This window comes from Trichomycterus rosablanca, chromosome 10 (assembly GCF_030014385.1).
Source record: "Trichomycterus rosablanca isolate fTriRos1 chromosome 10, fTriRos1.hap1, whole genome shotgun sequence".
NCBI lineage: Eukaryota > Metazoa > Chordata > Actinopteri > Siluriformes > Trichomycteridae > Trichomycterus > Trichomycterus rosablanca.
Genome location: NC_085997.1, coordinates 27,122,013 through 27,145,567, shown reverse-complemented (window position 1 = coordinate 27,145,567; position 23,555 = coordinate 27,122,013). Strand labels below are relative to the sequence as shown.

At 39.8% G+C, this 23,555-nt stretch overlaps 1 protein-coding gene across 1 annotated transcript in view; it reads right to left on the bottom strand.

Moving 5' to 3' along the window:
* Positions 1-23,555, bottom strand: part of atrnl1b (attractin-like 1b) — a 177,536-nt gene that overhangs the window by 42,922 nt on the left and 111,059 nt on the right. The window contains exon 26 of the mRNA XM_063003062.1: positions 21,894-21,972. Coding sequence (XP_062859132.1) covers positions 21,894-21,972 — 79 coding nt within the window. The remainder of the gene's footprint in view (positions 1-21,893; positions 21,973-23,555) is intronic.

Here is a 23,555-nt window from a genome sequence, read left to right as displayed (position 1 = left end):
GAATCAGGCAGTAAAACAATGCCTTATGTCAACCAGGCTTGATGTGACATTGTATTAAAACAACGAACAAGGCATTTAATTAGTGGAGAGACCTTATGAGCAGTAATACTTAAGAGAGGTTTAGTTTAGAGGTTTCCTGTGTCATTAAACCATGTTAAGCTTTTGTTTGACGATGAGCTTTATAGACTATCTAGGAAAAGCTGATTCTTACAATTTCTCAGAGCCCCGAGCTATAACACAAGTTTAAAAGTGAAACAGTGAAGAAAATCCAGCTAAACACAGATACATGTGGAAGCTTTCAGAGTGAATTTGACGGTTATTCCACACAAATGCATATTGATGACGTTTTACCATACCTCTCAAGCCAAGCGCTGAAAAAAGTTGCAGTTTGCACCAAGGCTTCTCAAGTAAATGGGCCCTAAAGAAGCCACTCAAGAATTGTCCAGGACAGATTCCTCAACCAAGCTTCAGTTGACTTGGAATTGGGCTTAAGATCATTATCTTGCTGAGAAGTCCCATCACCACCAAGGTTCAGTTTACCCATAAAAGGTATAACATCCTCCCTCAAAATTTCTTGGTATTTGTTTGAATCTGTGTTGCCAGATACATGGTTAAGATCGTGCAGCAGAAAAACATCCCACATAAACACTGACTGATTGTATTCTTCTGGTCATAAGTCTCACGTACTTAGTGCCAGACAAACAGATGAGCAATATGGTCAAACAGTTCCAGTTGAGATTAATCACTCCATAGAACTGCCCACCAGAACGCAAATTCCCTAACGCATATTCCATTTGGCCCTTTCTGTGCTTCTTTGTCAAGAGTGGTGTCCATCGTGGAGTCCTCAATAGTAAGTGATCATCTTATGGCTGCCACTGACACATTTGTCCCAGCCTTCAACAGGTCGTCCTGTAAATGTTTTGCAGTACTGAGGGTAATTTTCCCCATTGTCCAAATGAGACTGCCTGGGCTTTTTCATTATTGAGTTCACAATGGTTTAATCATGTTGTAGCCCACCTTTAGATCAGTTGAGGAATCAGTACTGGAAAATTCTTTCATTTGTGTGAAATTACCGTCAAATCCGCTCTTAAAGCGTCCACATGTATCTATGTTTAGCTGGATTGTTCTCACTGTTTCACTTTTAAACTTGTGTTATAAGCTCAGGGTTCTAAGAAATGATGAGAATCAGCTTTTCCTAGAGAGTCTAAAATGCCTATCGTTAAAAAAAAAGCTTAACATGGTTTAATGTACTAAAAGAATGACACAGGAACACTAATTATTACGAACATTAATTATTATTACTGCTAATAAGTTCTCTCCACTAATTAACAGTAGGTTTTAAGATCAGCAATACTGTATGGGAGTTAAATAATTCCAATTCCAGCTGTACATACAAGTAAGCAGAAACCCAGAGGCCCTGAGAAGAGTTTAACAATCAAACACTTACCCATGATTGACCAAAAACACAGGGTGAGAAACGATTAAGCTGGTGTAATGAGTAGCTTTGAAAGCTGCACCTCTTGTTGTGATTGAGAGAGAGCATGACCATTCATGAAATAGACGGAGACCGTGTGTTGACATTTAAACCAATCTAAAACCAGACTAAAGAGAAAACTTGAAGATCTGATATTATGAATAGGCTAAATAACACCAATCCAATACATGCCTACAAAAATAGAGAGAGATAGCATGAAAGAGAAAGAGAATGAATTGTGTCACAGGCTCATCTGTGCTAATAGACACTTTCTAAACAACAGTCTGCCTTTGTTGACAGCCAAAAAGAACCATCTGCAATTTATCCATCTCTCTACATCACCTACTATTACTCATCACGCCCATTGCCTTTAGCATTCAACATAACAGTCAGACAGACAGTTAGGCTGTCGCAGCTAAATTAGCTCATATATTCATGACCCACCATCACATCTTAGGATGTAGCTGCATTCTTAAACTAGGACCCCAGTGTTATTCATATGACTGTTAACTAAGGGATAGTTTAACTGTCAACAAGAGCGGTTCATAATGACCACCAAAAGCATAGTAAAGCATTTTGTCAGTTCAGTAAAACACTATAAGCTCACATAAGTATACTTCAAGATGTTAGCGATTACCCAGGTACGATTAGCAACAGATAAGCCATTGTTTATAGAATGCTGTCATTTAAAATGTCATTTAAACTCATTTTCAGGAGCTAATGCTTGATTCCATTGAAAGCAAAGCAACACGTCTCTACAGAGTAAGACTACTAAAGTGTAAAGCCTAATCACCCACTCTTAGTCTGCATGTGTCAGTTATGTTCACAACACATTTAGGTTTTTAAAAAATATATTATTTATGCATTTTCTCCCATTTTCTCCCAATTTAGAGTAGTCAATTTGTCTTCCGCTGTTGGGGGATCCCCGATTGCAGTCGAGGTGGGTTTATTGCTCATCACGCCTTCTCCGACCCACGCGCAGCGGTAAAATACACTAGCACACCTGAGCTGGGATTTTGAATACATCGTATCGAATCTTAGCTCTGCCATTCGGCTGGGCTGGGCACCTATATGAACAAATATGAACAAATATTTGAACAATGCCGAAGAATAACACTGATCAGGGTGTGGCTCTCTGCGCACAAGGCTGATCACATATGAACTCGCCTTGTGCAGATGAAAAGATGCAGTCGGCTACTGCACACGTGTCTGAGGGGGCGTGTGTCTGTCTCGCTCTCCTAAATCGAGGCAGGGGTCAGCACCAGTAGAGAGGAAGCATATAACCTTTGTTATAAACTATTGCTTATAACTATTGTTAGGAATTGTTGTGGCTCATGCACACATTTTTGTAATTTGGAAATGAATCATGTGAACAGCCGTTTTTACCAACTGCAACAACCTGTTTCAATAAAGCAAATTAATCATATAGTTTCTGAGTCCCTTCAGCCAAACAATAAACAATTAAAATATAACACAGTCTACAAGTATACACAACAGAAAAGAAACTTAAGGAATAAATTCCCCGCCAGCAGTAACAATGCCAGCCGCACCTTTTCTTTTCCCCCTGAGACTCACAGCGCTGTGAAAAGTTATACTAATATTAATACCTTCATATTTTCTAAACAAACAGATAAACTAAAACACTGCGGCTCAGGTCAGGCTAGGGGTCAGGTCATATTCCAACTGTTAGTCGTTTGCAGAAGCACATTTAAAACCTCGCTTAAGGGTAGCGGTGCAAAGACTTCACCAACGCGAAATTGAGATTGATTGCTTATCGATTTCTTCCGCGGGCTGCGTGTTAAGCCCACATAATGCTCTATGGAATTAGAACTTTGTTGTTACACATTTGACTGGGAACTATAAATCCAGCAGATTTCTTGATGTAAGATAGTAAAGTTTATACAAGCGCCTTGACCTTTTTTTAAAAAGTAAATAAAAAACAACTGCAGAGGTTTGCTCCAGGTTACACAGTTCCTAACAATCAACAAAATATATACAGTGTTTATACACTGATCAGCCATAACATTAAAACCACCTCCTTGTTTCTACACTCACTGTCCATTTTATCAGCTCCACTTACCATATAGAAGCACTTTGCAGCTCTACAATTACTGATTGTAGTCCATCTGTTTCTCGGCATACTTTGTAAGCCCCCTTTCACCCTGTTCTTCAATGGTCAGGACCCCCACAGGACCACCACAGAGCAGTGTGTGCTGTGCTGGTATGAGTGGATCAGACACAGCAGCGCTGCTGGAGTTTTTAAACAGTGTCCACTCACTGTCCACTCTATTACACACTCCTACCTAGTTGGTCCACCTTGTAGATGTAAAGTCAGAGACGATCGCTCATCTATTGCTGCTGTTTGAGTTGGTCATCTTCTAGACCTTCATCAGTGGTCACAGGACGCTGTTGGCTGGATATATTTTGGTTGGTGGACTATTCTCAGTCCAGCAGTGACAGTGAGGTGTTAAAAACTCCAGCAGCGCTGCTGTGTCTTATCCACTCATACCAGCACAACACACACTAACACACCACCACCATGTCAGTGTCACTGCAGTGCTGAGAATGACCCACCACACAAATAATACCTACTCTGTGGTGGTCCTGGGAGAGTCCTGACCATTGAAGAACAGCATGAAAGGGGGGCAACAAAGCATGCAGAGAAACAGATGGACTACAGTCAGTAATTGTAGAACTACAAAGTGCTCCTATATGGTAAGTGGAGCTGATAAAATGGACAGTGAGTGTAGAAACAAGGAGGTGATTTTAATGTTATGGTTGATCAATGTATTTAGTGTTTATAGTTCAGTTACTGCTCTTTTTAACTAGTGAACTAACCACGTTATTCCTGAACATTAAAAAAAGCGAATTACTCACAGCACTAGCAAACCCGGTCGCGTGCATGACGCACGCTCTGGTTGAAGAAGGCCTCAGGCTAACAAACATCATCTGCACCAGACCGCAAAGTGTCCTACATGTTTATTTATTTAATATATTATGTTTCTCTCCTTCAGCTTGTAGAGCATAATATATTATATTTAATATACCTTGTGTTTCTCCATTCGTAAAGCACAGCTAAGACTCAAGCCCAAGCCTTGCTGGTGCAAGCCCATCACTGCTAATTTTCCTCCCAATCTAGTTGTATCCAATCACCTGATTGCATTAAGCCTCCTCTCTACTGATGTTGATCTCTGGGGCTGAAAGTCTGTGGCTCTGCTCTGTCGGGACATGGATGGTACAAGGTACTGTACATAGGTGTTAGAATCTAGGAATTGGAGATGACTAAATTAATGCATAGCAACAATAGTATAGTAGTCTAACGTACAAGTTGTTCACAGAAATAAGAAACTCTAGAGTTATAAGACCAACAAAGAAGAAAGGTTACAAGTCTCAAGATATCAAATCCAAGAAATGATCCAGTTTCCTCCCACAGTCCAAAGACATGCAAGTGGGGTAAATTGGAGATACTAAATTGTCCATGACTGTGTTCGATATAACCCTTGTGAACTGATGAATCTTGTGTAATGAGTAACTACCGTTTTTGTCATGAATGTAAACGAAGTGTAAAACATGACGTTAAAATCCTAATAAACAAACAAACAGTCCCTCTTCCTATAGTAAACCATGTTCGTTTGGTTAGTATGGTTAGTTTGCCATGTTCAAAGAAAACAAGACCAAATTTAGCCAACAGAGACAACAGATGCCTCATTTTAAACAGATCAATTGATGGATCAAAGCAGCAAACTATGAAAGAGATGATTTTGACTATGACTGAAAAATGACCACAGCAAAACCATCGCAAAACCATAAAACCCACCAGGCATTAACACTTAACCAAACTGCCTTGCGTGACACATGAAAAGCATCTATCCTGAAATCCAGAATTCATAATTGCACAGAAGATATATTACATATTTTCCCCAAGTTTAATCTTTTAGTCCAGGCTTAGTCATAAATCAAAAGCAAGAGTGCACCCACCAGGAAGGCATTGCTATGCTTTAAGGGTTTAAGATACTGCACTGGACAACTGCCTTATGAAAGCCAAACCAATTCAAGTTCCTCCAATTGCAGGCCACACTGCTGGCGGTAAATCAGCCGAGCTGGATCCAGTCTAAAGCACGGACAATCAAAGAGGCTCTGAAGTCAAGAGCACCTCGTCAAATCCAAAACACAAATATTAGAGACCGAGCCATGACGGGCAAAACAGAGTTGAGATCAAAACTAAGTCGTAGCTGCAATTTTACTGGTTCTGGTTGAAGTGTTGGACGAAAAAATATGTGCACGTATTTATACAACCCCAAATCAGTTGGAACAGTATGAAAAATGCAGTGTTTCTTACATTTACGGTGATTTATAATTCATTGCAGACAGTTTAAACCCAAAATATTTCATGTTTTATCTGGTCAACTTCATTTCATTTGTTAATATTAGGACGGTAAAGTTGGAACAGTGTACCACTTTGTAATGTTGCCATCCTTCTCACAACACTTAAAAGACATTTTGGCACCAAGGATACCAAGCGATAAAGTGTTTCAGGTGTTTTGTCAAATTCCTCCTGCAAATTTGTCCTAAGGTGTGCAACAATAAAGGGTTGTCGTCACATTAGGTAAAAATTCTCCATTAATTTTCTATTAAAAACTCATTGTTTATTTTATCATTTTTATTTATGCTACATTTTAGTTCAACTTTGTGTGTGTATGATTTGTGTAAATTTATTCTTCAGGCCACCCAAGAAGAATGAAGGTCCCTACTCAGTCTGGTTCCTCTCAAGGTTTCTTCATGTATTTTTAAAGGAGTTTTTTTTTTCTTGCCACTGTCACCCTTGGTTTGCTCAGCAGGGGTTTTTGGTTTGTTGGTCCTGGATTCTGTAAAGTCGCTTTGAGACAATGTCTATTGTAAAAGGCGCTATACAAATACATTTGACTTGACTTGAATATTGGGCACATGTCAGGACTCTAAGCAGGATAGTCCAGTACCCGTACCGGTACCCTCTTTTTCCGCAGCCATGCCTTTGTAATGTGTGCAGCATGTGGTTTTGCAATGTCTTATTGAAAAATGTATGGACGTCCCTGGAAATATGACGTCTTGTACTTTTCTCTTGTATATTACATTTGCCAAGGGCACCGACACAACCCCATACCATGACAGACCCTGGCTTTAGGACTTGTTGCTGATAACAGTCTACATGGTACTTTTCGTCTTTGGTCCAAAGAACACGCCCTCCACTTCTTCCAAAAAAAGATCTGGAATACTGACCACAATACATGTTTCAACTGTGTGATGGTCCATTCCAGATGCCCTTTACGCACTGAAACTCCTCCAGAATCCTTGAACTGTTTAATGATTTTATGCACTGTAGATGGAGAACTATGCAAATCCCCTCCAATCTTCATTTAAGGAACATTGTTTTGAATCATTTTAATAATTTTCCTACAAATTTGTTGATAAATGCGAGATGCTCTGTCCATTTTTGCTCCTCAAAGACTTAAAGCATTTCGTAAACACTGCTTTTGCTGACATCACCGGTTTGAAATCACATTATTGTATGGATTTTTATCTTAATACTAGCCCTAAATTTTCCCCATCACACACATCCAAGACAAGACAGGACTTAAGTCATCCAGGAAAAGTAGGTGTAAAAGCCAGTTCAAGAATCAAGGGCATTTTTAACCAGAACAAGATATTCCACAACTCATTCACTTAAGCTCAGATCAACATATTTATTGCATTTTTGTTAATAATTCTGGCAGAATGATTAAAAAATAGGTTTTGTCTGTTATCCAACACAGACCTGCTAACTGACATAGCACTGTCATTGCTTCAGATTTGCATTTAGTATTGATCTGCTTCATATTGATATGTTACACTGTGCTGTGTGGCAGCACCCTGAACAGTAACCCTCACATCCATGTGTGTGTATTTAAGCATTAATGACCAGTGTGAATCAAGTGCAAAAGCCTTAAAGCCTGAATTTTCGAACCCAGCAGATACATTTGTCATAAATGTTACCTGGTGAGTGTGGGCTGAATGAATGAATGTTGTGACTCAGAGCAAATGGACACGGCCATACGCGAGATGCTTATTACTGGAGGAAACAATTCGACTGCCTGATTAGACCAGTCGTTTAGGATCACTAAAGACAGTCTGAAGGTCTGTCCCAGATCAATTTGGTCAAAATTACAGCAGCAGAACCAACTCTGTACAACAGTGATTCTAAAACTTTTTATAAGCTGATCTGAAATGTCACCGGCCTTATTTGATGCACCTATGGCCCCTTGCTCTTGGGCTTCTATTGCCAGCTGAATAATTACAAACGTTCCTGCTGTAAAAAGATGGACTAAATAACATGAACATTGGCATCCTTATCTAAACAGCTATTTCACCCCACCCGGCAATGCATAACATTAAGTACACAGCCGCAGGCAACAGAAGGGGCCATATATAAGCGTTCAGTGACTTCTATCTTTATATTGTCACTGGTACAAGCAATGTAATTTCCAGATCAACAGTTTGTTTGTTTGTTCGATTCTTAAAGCCATGTCAGCTGCTATGGCTATTATCATGGCAGAAAAATAGATTCCATCTTTAAAAGGTCAAAGTGGGGATTAATTTGTTTCTTTATAGGGATTCATCCACACCTAAATAATACCTGCTCTGTAGTGGTCATCTGGGGGGTCCTGACCATTGAAGAACAGGGTGAAAGCAGGCTAAAAAAAAAGTATGTAGAGAAATAGATGGACTACAGTCAGTAATTGTAGAACTACAAAGTGCTCCTATATGGTAAGTGGAGCTGATAAAATGGACAGTGAGTGTAGAAACAAGGAGGTGGTTTTAATGTTATGGCTGATCGTGTATATTATATGACATTATTAAATCGTACTGCTTCTAAGAATGTAAGTGGTGGCTGTAGTTGTTATTGGTATGAGTGAGTTTGGCGTGTCCTATGCAGCATCTCATGTAAATAATTTCTCCCCATAGTTTTTTGGGGGTATTGAGTCCAGATCAACTGTAAATGCTGTTGCTCTAAAATAACAATGTCAGCAGTGAGAGCTCCCACAAACCGGTAGGTATTACAACCTTGTAAAATTAGACTGTGCTGTGCTGAAGCGTGTAAAATCAGCCGACATTGCTTTTACACTCTCTCCCCTGGCTTATATGGATGGACCTTTTAGTTCCAGTGAAAGGAAATCGGGATGCTACAGCATATCATGCTGTTCTGGGAAACGATTGCGTACAATTATGGAAAAGCCCTCTGCAATTTTAGCATGACAATGTCTTTATGAAGCAAGTCATTACAATAAAACTGCCTGGATGATTTGGTGTTCTGAATAAATCTGGTGGGACATGTGTGCTACACTTAAAATGCTTTAAATCTTACACACTTACATTCTCAGTCTTACACATTAAAGAAGATTTTATTTATGCATTTTCTCGCATTTTCTCCCAATTTAGCATAGTCAGTTTGTCTTCCGCTGCTGGGGGATCCCTGATTGCCGTCGAGGTGGGTATATTGCTGCTTACTCCTCCTCCAACCCGCGAGCAGCCCTTAGCGGAACCCTTTTTATGCAGGCACTCTGCACAGGCGCCTCTCTATCTGCCAATCAGGGTCCTTACACAGCGTTTAGAGCCTACCCACATAGTCCGGTCATCCCACCCTAGCAGAACCGTGTCAGCTGCAGACACTGCCAATTATGCCCGCTAGATGGCGCCTGGCTGACTGGTGGCAATGCCGAGTTTCGAACGAATGAAGTTCAGAATCATAGCGCTGGTGTGATAGTGGAAAAAAAGTTCCAGTAGGAAGGAAACCAAAGCTCCCGTAGAAAACCCACGCAGACATGAGGAGAACATGCAAACACCACACAGAATGTACCCAGGATCTTCTTGCTGTGAGGCGACAGTGCTACCCTCAGTGACGCCCAAAATTTACTATACAAGCACAAGGACAAATCCATTCATTCTCATCTAAAAGCAGAACTGTGAGCTATACTTAGTATTGGAAGCAAAGGGCCAGAACTCCTGGTTCTTTTTCTCAGAGGTTTGCTGATGTCCTTGAAAGAAAAGTCACCAATAATGCATGGTCCTATCTCAAAGATGGGCTTTTACCCAAAAACCTTATTAATCTGCTTCATTTTTCATTACAGCTGTAGTTGAAAGTCTTAAGCCACTTTATACACGTTCCTGCCACTTTACTGAGTTTATCCTAAGTAATGTGGGACCTTTGTGCAGATAAAAAGATTACATTGGGAGAACTGCAGTAAAGCCTGAATGATATTTTGGTTCGGCAATGAAATCAGTTGAGAAGAATTCCCAGGCCTATACAGTGTATCACAAAGGTGAGTACACCCCTCACATTTCTGCAGATATTTAAGTATATCTTTTCATGGGACAACACTGACAAAATGACACTTTGACACAATGAAAAGTAGTCTGTGTGCAGCTTATATAACAGTGTAAATTTATTCTTCCCTCAAAATAACTCAATATACAGCCATTAATGTCTAAACCACCGGCAACAAAAGTGAGTACACCCCTAAGAGACTACACCCCTAAATGTCCAAATTGAGCACTGCTTGTCATTTTCCCTCCAAAATGTCATGTGATTTGTTAGTGTTACTAGGTCTCAGGTGTGCATAGGGAGCAGGTGTGTTCAATTTAGTAGTACAGCTCTCACACTCTCTCATACTGGTCACTGAAAGTTCCAACATGGCACCTCATGGCAAAGAACTCTCTGAGGATCTTAAAAGACGAATTGTTGCGCTACATGAAGATGGCCAAGGCTACAAGAAGATTGCCAACACCCTGAAACTGAGCTGCAGCACAGTGGCCAAGATCATCCAGCGTTTTAAAAGAGCAGGGTCCACTCAGAACAGACCTCGCGTTGGTCGTCCAAAGAAGCTGAGTGCACGTGCTCAGCGTCACATCCAACTGCTGTCTTTGAAAGATAGGCGCAGGAGTGCTGTCAGCATTGCTGCAGAGATTGAAAAGGTGGGGGGTCAGCCTGTCAGTGCTCAGACCATACGCCGCACACTACATCAAATTGGTCTGCATGGCTGTCACCCCAGAAGGAAGCCTCTTCTGAAGTCTCTACACAAGAAAGCCCGCAAACAGTTTGCTGAAGACATGTCAACAAAGGACATGGATTACTGGAACCATGTCCTATGGTCTGATGAGACCAATATTAATTTGTTTGGTTCAGATGGTCTCAAGCATGTGTGGCGGCAATCAGGTGAGGAGTACAAAGATAAGTGTGTCATGCCTACAGTCAAGCATGGTGGTGGGAATGCCATGGTCTGGGGCTGCATGAGTGCAGCAGGTGTTGGGGAGTTACATTTCATTGAGGGACACATGAACTCCAATATGTACTGTGAAATACTGAAGCAGAGCATGATCCCCTTCCTCCGGAAACTGGGTCGCAGGGCAGTGTTCCAGCATGATAATGACCACAAACACACCTCTAAGACGACCACTGCTTTATTGAAGAGGCTGAGGGTAAAGGTGATGGACTGGCCAAGCATGTCTCCAGACCTAAACCCAATAGAACATCTTTGGGGCATCCTCAAGCGGAAGGTGGAGGAGCGCAAAGTCTCGAATATCCGCCAGCTCCGTGATGTCGTCATGGAGGAGTGAAAAATCATTCCAGTGGCAACCTGTGAAGCTCTGGTAAACTCCATGCCCAGGAGAGTTAAGGCAGTTCTGGGAAATAATGGTGGCCACACAAAATATTGACACTTCAGGAACTTTCACTGAGGGGTGTACTCACTTTTGTTGCCGGTGGTTTAGACATTAGTGGCTGTATATTGAGTTATTTTGAGGGAAGAATAAATTTACACTGTTATATAAGCTGCACACAGACTACTTTTCATTGTGTCAAAGTGTCATTTTGTCAGTGTTGTCCCATGAAAAGATATACTTAAATATCTGCAGAAATGTGAGGGGTGTACTCACTTTTGTGATACACTGTATATACACACACATATACAGTGCCTTGCAAAAGTATTCAGCCCCCTTGAACTTTTCAACCTTTTGCCACATTTCTTCAAACATAACGATATGAAATTTTAATTTTTTGTGAAGAATCAACAACAAGTGGGACACAATCGTGAAGTAGAAAGAAATTTATTGGATATTTTAAACTTTTTTTAGAAATAAAAAACTGAAAAGTGGGGCGTGCAATATTATTCAGCCCCCTTGCGTTAATACTTTGTAGCGCCACCTTTTGCTGCGATTACAGCTGCAAGTCGCTTGGGGTATGTCTCTATCAGTTTTGCACATCGAGAGACAGAAATTTTTGCCCATTTTTCATTGCAAAACAGCTCGAGCTCAGTGAGGTTGGATGGAGAGCGTTTGTGAACAGCAGTTTTCAGCTCTTTCCACAGATTCTCGATGGGATTCAGGTCTGGACTTTGACTTGGCCATTCTAACACCTGGATACGTTTATTTGTGAACCATTCCATTGTAGATTTTGCTTTATGTTTTGGATCATTGTCTTGTTGGAAGATAAATCTCCGTCCCAGTCTCAGGTCTTTTGCAGACTGCAACAGGTTTTCTTCCAGAATGGTCCTGTATTTGGCTCCATCCATCTTCCCATCAATTTTAACCATCTTCCCTGTCCCTGCTGAAGAAAAGCAGGCCCAAACCATGATGCTGCCACCACCATGTTTGACAGTGGGGATGGTGTGTTCAGGGTGATGAGCTGTGTTGCTTTTACGCCAAACATAACGTTTTGCATTGTGGCCAAAAAGTTCGATTTTGGTTTCATCTGACCAGAGCACCTTCTTCCACATGCTTGGTGTGTCTCCCAGGTGACTTTTTATAGATATCTTTGAGAAATGGCTTTCTTCTTGCCACTCTTCCATAAAGGCCAGATTTGTGCAGTGTACGACTGATTGTGTCCTATGGACAGAGTCTCCCACCTCAGCTGTAGATCTCTGCAGTTCATTCAGAGTGATCATGGGCCTCTTGGCTGCATCTCTGATCAGTCTTCTCCTTGTTTGAGCTGAAAGTTTAGAGGGACGGCCGGGTCTTGGTAGATTTGCAGTGGTCTGATACTCCTTCCATTTCAATATGATCGCTTGCACAGTGCTCCTTGAGATGTTTAAAGTTTGGGAAATCTTTTTGTATCCAAATCCGGCTTTAAACTTCTCCACAACAGTATCTCGGACCTGCCTGGTGTGTTCCTTGGTCTTCATGATGCTCTCTGCGCTTTAAACAGAACTCTGAGACTATCACAGAGCAGGTGCATTTATACGGAGACTTGATTACACACAGGTGGATTCTATTTATCACCATCAGTCATTTAGGTCAACATTGGATCATTCAGAGATCCTCACTGAACTTCTGGAGTGAGTTTGCTGCACTGAAAGTAAAGGGGCTGAATAATATTGCACGCCCCACTTTTTAGTTTTTTATTTTTAAAAAAAGTTTAAAATATCCAATAAATTTCGTTCCACTTCACGATTGTGTCCCACTTGTTGTTGATTCTTCACAAAAAATTACAATTTCATATCGTTATGTTTGAAGCCTGAAATGTGGCAAAAGGTTGAAAAGTTCAAGGGGGCTGAATACTTTTGCAAGGCACTGTATATACATATATATATATATATATATATATACATACATATATATATATATATATATATATATATATATATATATATACACACATATATATATATATATATATATATACACATTTATATATATATTTATTAGGCTGTCGCGCAATTTTTAATCGAGATTCATCGCGATCAAAGAACCAAATTAATCGTGATTAATCGCGAACTAATAACTAAGCAAAATTTGAACAGTTATGCACATTTTTTATTGCAAGAACATGTTTACCAATAAAAACATTCATAAAATTATGATAAAATTATTCAATCAAAATTATTTTTAGCAAGTATAACAAGCAGAAATTGAAAAACGGCTCGTATTTTAATTTTCCGAAATCAACATTTTTTATCAGTTCAACCGGAAATAAACACACAAGCGTGACGTGTATATTTGCTTCATATATTCAGTGTAAATCAAGCATAAGTGTTAAGAAGATAATAACGTTACACTGCGTCCCGTTCTGACTTTTGTGTCTGCCGTAGTGTTTCCTGCCCTATTCACCCTAATTTTCCTTCCCTAATTCACAATAGTACTATTTTTCCTTAAAAAAGGGCAATTCTAAGAAAACGAATGTTGTTTTCTAACGTCTCACCTGTCATGTAATGTGAATTACAAATATATTGTCTGGCCCTTTAAGAATGTTAAGTGTACTATAGGGCATAGGGAGCAAGTGTGTAGGGAAGATATCAGAAATGACAGTCTCCGGCTGTGTTTATTTTGTTCTGTTAATCAGCGTTCTGCTTCATGCACTTTTAAGGAACGGAAATTATCACAGAGACACATATTTACATGGCACAAACAGCCCAATAAAAATAGTTTGATTAAAATTTTTAATCTTAATTAAATATTTAACGCGATTAACGACAGCCCTAGTATATACGTATATACACATATATATATATATATATTAGGGCTGTCAAACGATTAAAAATTTTTATCGCGATTAATCTCAGAATTTCATATAGTTAATCGTGATTAATCGCATTTAAAAAAATCTGTGTAGATGTTGTAGAAAACAAGGATTTTTAAGTGAAATGTTACAATTAAAATGGTGAACACATTTTATGCTAAATGTACTTATGTTAAAAACTGCTGGGACAAGAGAAAACTGTAAGGGAGTTTTATTCACTCACATACTAGGCAGTAAATGTCAGATTGTAGGTTAGAATTTCTCCATCAGCAAACATTGTAGATCAGCGGTGCTTTAGGTGGGATAAGGTGTAGTTATTGTATCAGACTTTTCTGTGGTTGTATCGTGACGATGGTTTGATGGACGTTTCTACACGAAGTGAGTGTGTTTTGACCCTTTGGGGCTTCCATAGTTCATGAACTAACGTGCTTGACTCAGCTTTCCGGTATTCGGTACAGAAGAAGAAGTTAATTAAGTGTAATAAAGTGTTCTGCTCCCGACAACTTGTGAATATAGCGTGTATTTATTTCTTTATTATGCAAGTGCATCACTACCACGATCGGTTACATTATGTTAACAAACTGCAAATGAAAAACGGTGGCCAGTCCGACATTAAAATGTTTGTTCTACCAGTCAAGTGTCAACATGAACTAGAATTTGCGTTAATGGCACTAATTTTTTTAATCGCGTTAAATTGAGGTCGCGTTAATGCGTTATTATCGCGTTAACTTCGACAGCCCTAATATATATATATATATACACATATACACACACACACACACACACACACACACAGGGGAAATGTTGTAACTTATATGTAACCTACATGACATCTGACGGACTAACTGTCTTTGGACTGTTGGACTATGGAAGGGAACCAGAGCTCCAAGAGGACACCTACACAGACATGGGTAGAAATTCCACACAGAAAGGACCCATTACACTCATTAATTAAGTGATAAAATAAATGTAAGCTACAATACACAGCACAGCCTACCTTAATGGTTGAATGTAAACCTAGAACATCCAGCAACGGTGCGAGGCTTTATGTTCTGTCTCAAAGACGAAAATTCTCGTCCGTGTTTTGACACCCCTCTCTGCGTCCACAGAACTGGTTGAAAGTTTTCCAAACTCAATTACCCGAGTCGTGTTTTTAGCTGCCTTAGACTTTAACATCTTGGACATTTTGAGTAAGCGACTGCTAACTGAATTGCCGTAGGATTGCTAGGGCCGCTTAATAGTGCAAATTAACCAGTAAACATAAATCACTTGAACGCTACATGAATAAAACATGTTGAATACAAACCTTACATTTTATTACATGGGAAAAGGCTCATTTTATGGTCCGTGAAGCAATTTTCACGAACATGAATTAGGTAGGGCGTTAGTATTAACTTGGGTATTAAATTGGGGACCTTATAATTCCATATAAAACTATCTAGCAGTTGTAGCACTGTTTGTTGAAGATTAATTAAGAGGGTTCTTCACAACGTTTCCACACTATTTATTAAGAATTTCAAAAACAAATGACATCACTTTTCTACAGTCACCTTCCCATGCATTTTTTTCAGCGTCGTACCAACTTTCAATGCCATCAGCAAAAAATGATTTTGGTTGAGCAATCACATGACAATCTTCTTCCCCTTAAAGCTTCTTTGAGCGTCCAAAAAAGTGGAAATCAGATGGCGCTAAATCCGGACTATAAGCTCTCGCTCAGTCTCTCAGACACGACCAATTACTACTCCTCCCACCCTCACCGTTTCTAATGAAAATATAAAAGTGTGGAAACTTTTTGAAGATCCCTCGTACATTGGATTCCATTGCTACAATAATATTGTCTTTTAAATAAATGAACTGCCATTCTAATTAGTCTGAATTGTGGAGTGGCTTTACTAATGCTTGTATAAGTACATCCATACACAAGGTGATTTCTCCAACAGTTCTAGCCAGAAACATTCAACCCAACACAACAATGCTGGTTTTCTCAAAACAACAAATCTGGGTCAAGTATACCCAATATACCCACTCTGGACTGCATAGATAAAGATGCTAAGCAGGAAACGATTTTGGCTGGCTTCCCTCAGTCTAGCAGGCAGCTGTAATAAAGAATGCTGTTAAGCTGTCACTTTTTAAAAAGATAAAATTAAAATTTTGCCAACAAAAACAAAAGATGCCTCGATTAAAAATGATCGATTGATGGTTAAAAGCAGATAAAATAATGATCTCCAGAGAAAATGAGATATGGTTCTAACGGTAGAAATGAGCTCTAACGGTTACAGAACCTTTTTGTGGAGAAGGAAAATCAGACCTACTGAACACCTTCAGCAACGACGCATATCAGGTCACATGACGCACAGATAAAAACCAATTAAAAAGAACAATATGGCAGGTGAAGATCACACATTTTAGGCAAACACGTTTTTTTCTAAACTTCTAATCACGGTTAGCTCAGAGACTGTCAACTGGAGCACATGTCCTTAAAACAGGCATAATGGGTAAACTTATTCTGGTCAGGGTTGTAGCGGGTGTGGTCCTAACTAAAAACACTGAGCACAAGGCAGGAGGACCCTAGATGGGGCGCCAATCCACTGGACAGCTTCAGTCATCCCTCTTCTCACAGACGTAGCCAGTCTTTTTTATGTACACCGATCAGCCATAACATTAAAACCACTCACTGTCCATTTTTATCAGTTCCACTTACCATATAGAAGCACTTTGTAGTTCTACAATTACTGACTGTAGTCCATTTGTTTCTCTGCATGCTTTGTTAGCCCCCTTGCATGCTGTTATTCAATGGTCAGGACTCTCCCAGGACCACTACAGAGTAGGTATTATTAAGTGGTGTATCATTCTCTTCTCAGCACTACAGTGACACTGACATGGTGGTGGTGTGTTAGTGTGTGTTGTGCTGGTATGAATGGATAAGACACAGCAATTCTGATGAAGTTTTTAAACCTCACTGTCACTGCTGGACCGAGAATAGTCCACCAACCAAAAATATCCAGCCAACAGAGCCCTGTGTGTAGCGTCCTGTGACCACTGATGAAGGTCTAGAAGATGACCAACTCAAACAGCAGCACTAGATGAGCGATCGTCTCTGACTTTACATCTACACGGTGAACCAACTAGGTAGGAGTGTCTAACAGAGTGGACAGTGAGTGGACACGGGACTTAAAAACTCCAGCAGCGCTGCTGTGTCTGATCCACTCATGCCAGCACAACACACACTAACACACCACCACCATGTCAGTGTCACTGCAGTGCTGAGAATGATCCACCACCTAAATTATACCTGCTCTGTGGTGGTCCTGTGGGGGTCCTGACCACTGAAGAACAGGGTGAAAGCAGGCTAAAAAAGTATGTAGAGAAACATATGGACTACAGTCAGTAATGATAGAACTTCAAAGTGCTTCTATATGGTCAAAGGAGCTGATAAAATGGACAATGTGTGTAGAAACAAGCAGGTGGTTTAATGTTATGGCTTCTAAATCATACTGAGATCCATTTTTTCTTCTGATATGCAAAAGCCACCTTGGACTTAAACATATGCTGGATTCACAGTTGAAGAGCCGCTGAATTAATATGTTCTCCTGTGCATCTGCATGTATTATAGCAGCCAGCAGGGAGGACAAACAAGTCACGAGTCAAGTAGGAGGAGGAATCTACAGTCCAAGAGATACTGCTGAAAAATACTGTGGCCAAGAACTAAATGGCAAGCGCCAACCAAACACCAAGGCCATAAATAAAAGCTGGTAACCAACTAAAGGAAAAATAAAAGGCTGTGAAAATGGGTCTGCACTAAAACACTTACATCTCAATCTCATTTCTCTTTCACTAATGACCGGTGCGACCTTGCAGAGTGATTTGTGACTAAAACTACAGGTGCTTTATTCTGACTCTTGCCTGATCAAAATTTAGACAACAGACAGAAGAAAATAAATGTTAAGAAGAAGCCATCTTCCCAGAATGTCTGTCCTGAAGCTTTTCAATCATTTCAAATTAAAAGATAAATTATTTATTTACTTTGGAAATGATGGGGGTGGGGGGGTTAGAGAATACTAGAGGGCAGAAACAAACAGATGATCTAAACAGAGGAAGTGGAGTGTTAAAACGAGAGGAATGCTAATAGCTGAAGCCCATCTGCCCACATTAGGCCTTATTGGCTTTAATTCTTTAGATGAATACGGTTCTGGATCACTGCAGTCATCGCTCATGTTTATCTTCATGTGTCAATTATCACAAAAGCAAAACAGATCAACCTTCCTGGTTACCAATGTCAGCCCCAGCCTTCGAACCGATCACGGACTACGGCGGTTATTAAGGAATCTCAGATCACGACTGGTTTGACTGGGAGGGCCTTTAAAGTCAAGCTTTCTTTATGAAACCAGATCCAGCAAGCGTGGCGATGAAAAGCCGGGGGTACATCGGTGTGCAAAAGCGAGGAACACGACAGACGTCTGCTGCGGTTGTTCATTTCTGCTGCATCTCTGCTTCTGATAACCACTGTCAAACTTAATTGGTTCATGAAAACCTCTAATTAGGATGATGAGCGTTGAGATCTTCAGGGCAGAGCAGCGTAATTGGAAAGCTTGGGTATACAATTAAGAACTGTGTCAGCAATCTCATCAAAACTTTATGAGGAGGATATATTTATTGTTTTTTTTCTCTCATATGAATATTTCAGACGTGTATGAAAGTGATCTATGAATTAGCGTATGCTGAAATTGTAGGAAATCCCTCATTATTTGAACAAATGTGTATTTTTTATCTTTGGACGTAAATTCTGACAAGCCAATGCGTTGAATAATTTAACATTCTGTTGACTATCAAGCCAACAAATATCTTCTGTTTCTATTTGTCTTTATTTTTATCAACCGCTTTTTACTGGTCAGGGTCACAAGCAGAAAACAATGGACACAAAACGCTAATCTAATACAGGTCTTCGGCCTCCCTCCTCTCAGCTCAGACATAGTCAATCAAGTCAAGTCAAATGTATTTGTGTAGTGCTTTTTACAATAGACAAGTCTCAAAGCAACTTTACAGAATCCAGGACCAACAGACAAGACCTCACATCTGTGTAGGTACGCGGCCGGCTGATAGGACAGCTGAGATCCAGGTTCTAATAGACTAGCTTAACAGAGTGCAGCAAGACTCAAGCGGCCATCCAACCATAATGTTAAAAGAACAGAAACACCAGGATACTTTACAGAAAATAAAACACAGCCCTAACAAGCCAATATGATAGATTAGTTAACATCCTGTTGACTATAAAGCCAACAAGTTTTCGCTAACTAAGCTAACACATTTAGCCTCATGCCTCCAGCAGCGCTGCTGTGTCTGATCCACTCATACCAGCACAACACACACTAACATTTCTTTTTTCTTGTGCCTATGATTGAGCTCGAAATTTTTGCCATTACCCTCATTTTACCATATTTCTTTTAGTTTTTCATGCTCTTCTAAATTGTAGTGTATATTTTACTATATTTTCTTTTAGTTTTCATGTTCTTAATTTTTTATCTCTCTTGTTTTAATTTCATATTCCCTAAATTGTAGGTTATACTTTACAATAATTTCTTTAATTTTTCATGTCCTTAATTTTTTTTATCTCTCTTGTTTGAATTTCATGTTGTCTTAATTGTAACTAAATGTTTGCAAGAAGTCTTTCTGAGGTTTTAGATCTCAGGAATGTTTTAATGCTTTTAATTAATTTTTTTCCTTATGTAAAGCACTTTGAATTGCCACTGTGTATGAAAGGTGCTATACAAATAAACTTGCCTTGCCTTGCCTAACACACCACCGCCATGTCATTGCAGTGCTGAGTATGATCCATCATCTAAATAATACCTACTCTGTAGTGGTCCTGTGGGGGTCCTGACCATTGAAGAACAGGATGAAAGCAGGCTAAAAAAAAGTATGTAGAGAAATAGATGGACTACAGGCAGTAATTGTAGAACTACAAAGTGCTTCTATATGGTAAGTGGAGCTGATAAAATGAACAGTGAGTGTAGAAACAAGGAGGTGGTTTTAATGTTATAGCTGATCAGTGTACAGTGGGGCAAAAAAGTATTTAGTCAGCCACTGACTGTGCAGGTTCTCCTACTTAGAAAGATGAGAGAGGTCTGTAATTTTCATCATAGGTACACTTCAACTATGAGAGACAAAATGAGAAAAAAAATCCAGGAAATCACATTGTAGGATTTTTATAGAATTTATTTGTAAATTATGGTGGAAAATAAGTATTTGGTCAATAACAAAAGTTCAACTCAATACTTTGTAACATAACCTTTGTTGGCAATGACAGAGGTCAAACGTTTCCTGTAAGTCTTCACCAGGTTTGCACACACTGTAGCTGGTATTTTGGCCCATTCCTCCATGCAGATCTCCTCTAGAGCAGTGATGTTTTGGGGCTGTCGCTGGGCAACAAGGACTCCACAAATTTTCTATGGGGTTGAGGTCTGGAGACTGGCTAGGCCACTCCAGGACCTTGAAATGCTTTTTACGGAGCCACTCCTTCGTTGCCCAAGCGGTGTGTTTGGGATCATTGTCATGCTGGAAGACCCAGCCACGTTCCATCTTCAATGCTCTCACTGATGGAAGGAGGTTTTGGCCTAAAATCTCACGATACATGGCCCCGTTCATTCTTCCCTTAACACGGATCAGTCGTCCTGTCCCCTTTGCAGAAAAACAGCCCCCAAGCATGATGTTTCCACCCCCATGCTTCACAGTAGGTATGGTGTTCTTGGGATGCAACTCAGCATTCTTCTTCCTCCAAACACGACGAGTTGACTTTTTACCAAAAAGTTCCATTTCTGGTTTCATCTGACCACATGATATTCTCCCAATCCTCTTCTGGATCATCCATATGCTCTCTGGCAAACATCAGACGGGCCTGGACATGTACTGGCTTAAGCATGGGGACACACCTGGCACTGCAGGATTTGAGTCCCTCTCGGCGTAGTGTGTTACTGATGGTAGCCTTTGTTACTTTGGTCCCAACTCTCTGCAGGTCATTCATCAGGTCCCTCCGTGTAGTTCTGGGATTTTTGCTCACCGCTCTCATGATCATTTTGACCCCACGGGATGAGATCTTACGTGGGGCCCCAGATCGAGGGAGATTATCAATGGTCTTGTATGTCTTCCATTTTCTTACAATTGCTCCCACAGTTGATTTATTCACACCAACCTGCTTGCCTATTGTAGATTTACTCTTCCCAGCCTGGTGCAGGTCTACAATTTTCTTCCTGGTGTCCTTCGACAGCTCTTTGGTCTTAGCCATGGTCGAGTTTGGAGTCTGACTGTTTGAGGCTGTGGACAGGTGTCTTTTATACAGATAACGAGGTCAAACAGGTGCCATTAATACAGGTAACGAGTGGAGGACAGAAGAGCTTCTTAAAGAAGAAGTTACTGGTCTGTGAGAGCTAGAAATCTTGCTTGTTTGTTATTGACCAAATACTTATTTTCCACCATAATTTACAAATAAATTCTTTAAAAATCCTACAATGTGATTTCCTGGATTTTTCTTTCTCATTTTGTCTCTCATAGTTGAAGTGTACCTATGATGAAAATTACAGACCTCTCTCATCTTTCTAAGTAGGAGAACTTGCACAATCAGTGGCTGACTAAATACTTTTTGACCCCACTGTATATCTCTACCTCCATCATTGCTAAAGCTGATTGTTTATTATATTGTTACAGGATTCCATTATTTAGTACAACCTGTGTGCATATCAAAATATTTTGTTCATCAGTCAGGAAAGTTAATTCACTGACAGATTGAGAAGCTGTACCAAGTTATTCACATGACATTTAAGAAAGCAGCAGAACTTATAATCTGCTTATTTGAGCCCTTGGGCTATTCATTCCACCGCATATATGTATAAAATGTTGACGTACCTCCCGTCGTCTTGAAGCCCAGCATGTCTGTTTGATCTTCCACACCACTGCAGCCACCAGCAACAATGAGAGAAAACAGCTGTAGAAGGAGAAAAAGTAGTACAGCATTAGTAATCACAGTGATGCATATTTAAAAACAACACTGTAAACCAAGACAGTGGGAAAACATATACCCACACTTACTCAAAGTTCTCTTCAAGCAGATGTGGGAATAATGATTCAGCTCATTTCTCTCCCTCTGTTTTTATTTTCATCTGCCAAAATGTTAAAAACACGACTAAGAAGCACTACAGCTTACTTACAGATAAACATCAGTAGCAGGAATGTTTATTTATTTATTAGGATTTTAATGTCATGTTTTACACACTTTGGTTACATTCATGACAGGAACAGTAGCTACCCATTACACAAGGTTCATCAGTTCAAGTTTTTAAAATCAAACACAGTCATTGACAATTTTGTATCTCCAGTTCACCTCACGTGCACGTCTTTGGACTGTGAGAGGAAACCGGAGCCCCAGAGGAAACCCACACAGACACGAAGAGAACATGCAAACTCCACACAGAAAGGACCCGTATCGATCCAACTGGGAACCAAACCCAGAACCCTCTTGCTGTAAGGCGTCAGTGCTACCCACTGAGCCACCGTGCCACCCGTAGATAAGATAAGATAAGATTCCTTAATTGATCCCCATGGGGGGAAATTCGAGTGTTACAGCAGCTCCAGTACAGTGTAAGTACAGTAAACAGAGTAAATAAAAATAGAGTAGAATAAAATAAAAATAAGAAAATTATCAAAAATATTAGCTGTGAGATGCAATTACTATTATACAACAGTATGGTAATTACAATTATATAATAAACCACTATATATTCTATATGTAAATACACTTCCTGGCCAAAAAAAAAAGGTCACCACCTGGATTTAACTAAGCAAATAGGTTAGAGCCTCCCATTGGATAATTACTGCATGGGTGATTATGTTTCAGCTGGCAACAAGTTATTTAACCCTAACTGATGAAGTGAGTAGCTTCTCATTTGTTAAACAACCATGTGGAAAGACACATCCTGTGGTTGTGGAAAAGATGTTAATCTGTTTCAGAAGGGTCAAATTATTGGCATGCATCAAGCAGAGAAAACATCTAAGGAGATTGCTGAAACTACTAAAATCGGGTTAAGAACTGTCCAACACATTTTTAAAAAGTGGAAGGACAGTGAAGAAACATCATCTTCGAGGAAGGAATGTGGTCATTTTTCTGCTTCTAAGACATCAACTTTGAGGATAAAATGTTCTCTTGCTGCCTAATATATCCCACACACTAACAGGTGCCAGGATGAAGAGATAATCAGTGTTATTCACTTCACCTGTCAGTGATCATAATGTTATGCCTGGTCGGTGTAAACACAAACTTTAAATTTTGAATTTCACAGCAAATAGCATATTACATGGGAACAGGCTCATTTCACAGTGTGTGACACGATTTCCATAGCCGTGATTTATATAGGACCTTAGATATAAGTAAATATCAAGTAGTTTTTGGTTCAAGCTTTAAAAACAGCAAATAATTGTACCATAATTGTATCTTTTCCTAATTTTCTATACTACCTTTTTATTCTTTCTTTAAAGCAACATGGAAAAAGTAATAAAACATATTAGCAAACA